General features: G+C 44.2%; 1 protein-coding gene across 2 annotated transcripts in view; it reads left to right on the forward strand.

Moving 5' to 3' along the window:
* Adcy2 (adenylate cyclase 2) overlaps nucleotides 1-2052 on the forward strand; it is a 446582-nt gene extending 444530 nt beyond the window's left edge. Inside the window, exon 25 of one of the 2 annotated variants that reach the window (XR_015642825.1) lies at nucleotides 1226-2036. Coding sequence is in view for 1 of the 2 variants with exons in the window: in NM_031007.3 (NP_112269.2) it covers nucleotides 1226-1378 (153 nt within the window). In the remaining variant the exon portion in view is untranslated. 2 annotated transcript variants of the gene reach the window in all.
* The last annotated feature ends 3641 nt before the right edge of the window (nucleotides 2053-5693 follow it).

Below are 5693 nucleotides of genomic sequence, written 5' to 3' on the forward strand. Positions count from 1 at the left end.
AAACACCCTAGTTTCCTCTTCCATTCTGAATGCTGTGTGGCTTGCCCAACACAGATACTGCACATGCAGACACAGCACTGTGTCAGCCTTATATGAAGCTTCCCTCTTGTGTCCAGAGAACACTCCACTGTACTTATCCACTGCCTCTGGCCAGTACAGTCTTTCCATCCACTCCTCTCTGATGATCCCTGGACCTTGGGGGCAAGAGGTATGATACAGAGATACCATACAGAGCTGAGCAGTTCACAATCTCTTGTGCTCTACAGGCTGGCCAGTTTCCAGTCTCTGTTAAGTATCATTGAGTGAAAAAAGAAGCTTTTCTGATCAACATTGAGAGATCTATTAATTTACAGGTAGAATCATAAGAGCTTAGGCTGGCAATTTATACCACGTCTACTCTGTGGAACAGCAGTATTGGGTTGTCCTCTAGAGCCTTTCCAGACACAGGTATTTGACCCAGTTTAGTGATAACCACATGTGGATCCTGCCTTGTGGTTTGTGGACTTGTAGGCGTATCCTGCCAGGTCAGTCATTGTCATCAGTAAGAAAGATTGTTGGCTGCTTTCCCTCCACCAGTTTTATGCCTAGAATCTTCCAGCATGATGGAAGCTAATCAATAGGGATGAAGCCTCCAGGTCTGTACCAAGTTTCCACATGCCCTGTGACTCAAGTATGTGGTGTCTTCAATAAAAGGGTGTTTCCATCAGGTTCTGGAAGGTGACCAAGAGCAGTGGCAGTAGCCTGTAATGTTTTTCTACGGGACCCAACTGGCCACCAACTCAAAATGAGTTAACCATACCTGGCACCAGGCTTTTACTTGATAGCTCATGGTGTCTGAGAGAGGTCTTGCCACCACCCCCACCTCACACCACCCACAAATTATAGGGTGACTCATTTAAACTCCAAAATATGTATACACTTCAGGAAATTTCTACAGTAGTGTGTCTTCATAAGGTTTTCGTAGATATTTAATGTTAGTTATCTCTCCCCCATAAGCTTTAGGTGTCTTAATCTTGAACATTCCTTGGCAGTTTTAGCTCTTTTCACTTTTTTTTCCATACCAGTGGTAAATTAAGTATTATTGACTTTAATATTTTCTGGTTGTTTCTTTTTCTATTAATTTCTCAGGAATGGATTCTGAGGCAGAAGCAAGGAGGTTTTTTTAACCCTGTTTGAAGTTGCATTGGCTTGGGAAGTAATCTCCTTGTGTTTCTGTGGCCTGTAGGTGACTGAGGAGACAAGCCTCATCTTGCAGACGCTTGGCTACACGTGTACATGTCGAGGTATCATCAATGTGAAGGGGAAAGGGGACCTGAAGACATATTTTGTAAACACAGAGATGTCAAGGTCCCTTTCTCAGAGCAACTTGGCATCCTGAGAAGCTGTCTCTTCCTGACAAGAAGAATGTACTTGCAGGAAGGTACCACGCACTTTCTGACTGCAACCCTTCCCCTTCGTCCTGATGTACGTGCTCTGCCCCATCCTCTGGAGCCCCTGCAGACTAGTTCCTGTGACCCAGTGACATACTGTTTGGTGTCTGCGCGTGCCCAGGTTGTCCTGCCACTTGCACTGTGCTTGCTCCTAAGCAGGAGGGGAAGGAACCATGTCCTGGAAGGAGAGCATTGGAAGAAGTGATGAAGAGGTGAAGTGAACACACATTCTTAAGGCAATAAAACCGGGGGGTGTATATTATCTTCTGGTGCATGTTCTTCTCTGGAAAATACGGTAGCTCGTAACTGCATCCCTAGTCTGATATTCAAACACACAGTATTTGTGAATAAGCTGATCCCGTCACCCAACATGGAGTCTGTGTTCACCTACCCATGTGTCTCATTGCCAGTGGTCGTCCTTGGGGGCTCAGCTGAGACTCTCAGCTTCTGTCACCTTGCTGTCCTGTCTTGTGGCAGCAGCACGTTGCCATCCATCACCAGAATTAGTCCTCACAGCCTAGGACCAGTTTTGTACCAAACTCATCTGATGTTTTGATGCCATTTGTCTTTTGTAAGGTTAATTCATTAAAAGTTTTATGTACTTTGGTTTATAGTGCCCGAATCTTTTCTTTTCCTGTTTTCCTTTTTTACCTCCTGTGGTTTAGTCCAGAATGAAAATATGGTTTCCATCTTTCTCCCTTTTCAGACACAGCCTAGAAGCTGTGACTGAGATAGACTCTTAGATAATGGAGATAGTGTCAAAGTCTGCGATGCAGTAAATTATGGCATGGTTTCGTGGGAGGAGAGAGTCTGTGCTCAGTGTATCTGATGATCTGGTTTTAAATTTGCTTTCTTTCGAGAACCATTCAAACAGTAAAAGCCAGCTGTAGCCTCAGAGGCCTTTCTGCCCAGTGAGTCCTCTTGTAGGGCACTACCTTGCCGGAGCTTGCAGATGCAAACAATGTAAGTACCTGGAACCAGCCACTTATATCAGGTGCCACAGTAGCCGGGACTGTTAAGCTTGCAGGCTGCCTGGGAGGTCTGCGGAGGCTTAAGAAGACACAGACCCAGTCTCTGTGCTGCAAATCTAATTCTAAGGTTGCTTGAATTTGGCTTTCCGTTTTCTAACATAAAGAAATTATACTTTGCCAATGGTAAAAAAAAAAAAGCAATCATGCATTAAAAAAAAAGTCTAAAAGAAGTAAAAAAAAAAAAAAGTAATTAACAGGCTGGGTTCCTTTTTAGTTCAGGGCAGGCATCTGTAGGAGGCAGAGGATCCAGGTAGGCTACTAGGAAACAGTTGATTGTTGTACACCCAGAAGTGAAGTGCATGTCTGATTCCTGGCTCTGGTTTTTACTAGCTACATGCCTTGAAAAACATCTCTTAACTCCTCTTAGGAGTGTTTTCTTCCATGCAAGCTCATGGGATCCAGTGGTGATTAAATGAGCTAATGACTGGCAGCTTGGCAGTAGGCAACGTGCTCTCACCAGCATTCACAGCACGCACACCACTGGCATGCCAAGACTCAGAAGTGTCCTTCACCGTCCAAGTGTGAATACAGCATGGCCTTTTTAATCTTCATCACTCAAGTGAATACAGCCTGGCCTTTTCAATTTTCTGCCTCAATCAGGCATTTTTGGATCTTGTAGTAATGGCAAGTCTCTAAATGGCAACTGAAGGGAGAGGGGTAGCATTATGGCGTTCCTCTTCCCTCTGACCAACATCTAGGCTAGCATGCTGGACTCAGCCATCAGCAGAAGTGTCTATTGTGGCTCTCCTCCTTGGCATCTCGTACTCCGGTTGCTTCTAGGCCACCACACCCCAGTAAATACCCACTTGAGCAATTCATCAAGTTTTCTCAAACAGTTTTTTCCCCCATAGCAAGACCCTGGACCGGGTGTCGTGGCTAAAAGAATTTGGAAGGATAGAGGCCAGAGCTAAATTACCTGTCTTAAGCATCAATAAAATTTGACAGCAGCCAATGTCCTTGTCAACATGTACCTTACACAGCTCTGGGCTCACACCAGCCTCTTAGGGTGGGATCTCAGCCGACATAGTCTCAACCTAGATCTGAACCGCCGAAGAAAGAAGCTGACCTAGATCACATTTATTTACTAATTTCCAAGGGGCTTCCTTCTGTGTATTATGTTTTAAAAATTCCCAATCTGAGACTCCCTCCCCTTCAACTTAGAAATGAGGAGACAGGTGCAGAGACATGCAGCCTGTTGTTCCTAGTCTAGTGAGTGGCTGCTCTGTGGCCAAGGCACTGGTAAGGCAGGAAAACTGCCTGTCTCATCAAATGGCAAGCTGCCACTCCTGATCTGAGTTCCTGGACCTTGGTAAAAATATTAGAAACATGCACATCATGGAGAAGGCCCTTCTCAAGCACCCCTCATGCTTTGGCATTACAGGAAGCCTCTCCTGAAAAACAGTCCAGTTCCCTAACTCCCACACTTCCATGTCACTGTTTGGAGCCGGCAGAAGCATGCTGTCAGTCAGACCTCCAGTTTTCTCTTTGCCCCCTTGCTGAACTTCAAAAGCCAGTGGCTGTCAGATCTTCTCTGCCTTCATTTGCTTGTTTGTCAGCATCCATATGCAGGCACCAACACCAAACAGTGGTGGGGCTTTGATAAGTGGGAGTTAACACAGGAAGTACTCTCTGCGCTGGAGACGAGGCTCAGCACTTGACACTGCACGCTGCTGTTGCAGAGGCCTCAAGTTCATTTCCCAGCATCCATGTCTGCTGATCACAGCTGCCACAACTCCAGCTTCAGGACTCTGACATTCTCTTCTGACCTCAGCAGGCACCAGCAGCACTTACCCACATGCAGGCATACACGCATACACGTAAGCTAAAATAAATCTTCAAAAACAGTAATATCCCCTTTAACGTGTCTCTAACTGGTATTCATTAATTGGCTGTAAACGTAGAGAAGCTAACAGAAATTCATTTAATTTTCCTTTGCTACCTACTCAGTGTGAAACCTTGATTGATTCTATCCCCTTTTAAAAGCAAGCAGCATTGAGGGTGGGGTTTACAAGATGAAGAGTCTCCAGGCCAGCCTCAGCTATACAGTGAGTTTGAGGCTAACCTGAGCTCTATAAGATGCTGTCTCCAATCCTTCTACCTCACCACCAAAACGGGGGAGGGGTTAAAAGAAATAAAAACACAGTAAGTTAAGGGCATGGGATCCACCCTGAAGTAATGAAAATAACTTAGTTTGATATGAATTTATTTCATCTATAGTTTTTAGCTATAAGAATAAATGAGCAGTGTTGTAAATTTTTTCTGTGACCCAGATTTTTTGCATGTTTGATATTACAAGTATAGTTTAATGTGCCCAAGAGCACCTCACATATACTATTATTTATTTGGGGAAGGGGAAAGAGCAACAACACTAAAAAATTCAGAATATAAATATTTAGGAATTATTTATCCTTGAAATGGCCAGAAATTCTGGATCAGGTATCCTTAGAGAAACCACCTTGCAGATTCAAAGCAATAAAACCAACGGTTGAGAACACCAAAACTACATCACCTACCCATTACCTGCTCAGCTGTGGAAAATTCAGTCATGGTAGATGAGAGATGAATCTTTCTTCCAAAAGATTCATTCATTAAAAATATGTCTTAGTGCTTGAGTTTATGTGTCAGATTCTCTTTCAAAATAAATACTTCCAACATAGGTTAAGATCAGTTGCTTCCAGAAGAGGAAACTACTGTCCAAAGTGAAAGCCATGGGATGCAAATGGATCTCAGTGGCATGGTCCTGGGTTCAAACCTCAGTGTAAAGAATAATGAGGGTACGGATAGCTTCCATGCTCAGGACGGTGCTGCCATTCATGGTTGTGCTTTGGTAGTCTCCTGATTCGCATAAAAACTTGTCAAAGTTTGGACATTTCACCTAGAGATGATAAAACATCAGATCACAGAAACAACATTCAGCCTGCGCCCTGCACCTGTGACAGACACTTCCCGGAGGGGTGGCAGTACGAATGTACAGGGGTTTTTATACTCCATTGTGCAAAATTTAGTTTATCTGTGACCTCAGGGAAACAAATGTCCTGTCTAGAGTTCAGTAATGTCTAGGGCCATTTTTGTACATGTCCTCTCAGAGAAACAGAAAAGTTATTTGCACTGTAGGCAGGGAGGTTCCCCTAAGTGACAGAGAAGGACACGAATGACGCTCCTGTGAACCCTTCCCCAACAAATCCTTGCAAAGTGAAGAACCAGCATGCAAAGCAAACACAGCTGTTACCAA

The sequence above is a fragment of the Rattus norvegicus genome, chromosome 1, assembly GCF_021556685.1.
Source record: "Rattus norvegicus strain SHRSP/BbbUtx chromosome 1, alternate assembly SHRSP_T2T, whole genome shotgun sequence".
In the NCBI taxonomy this organism is placed as follows: Eukaryota; Metazoa; Chordata; class Mammalia; order Rodentia; family Muridae; genus Rattus; species Rattus norvegicus.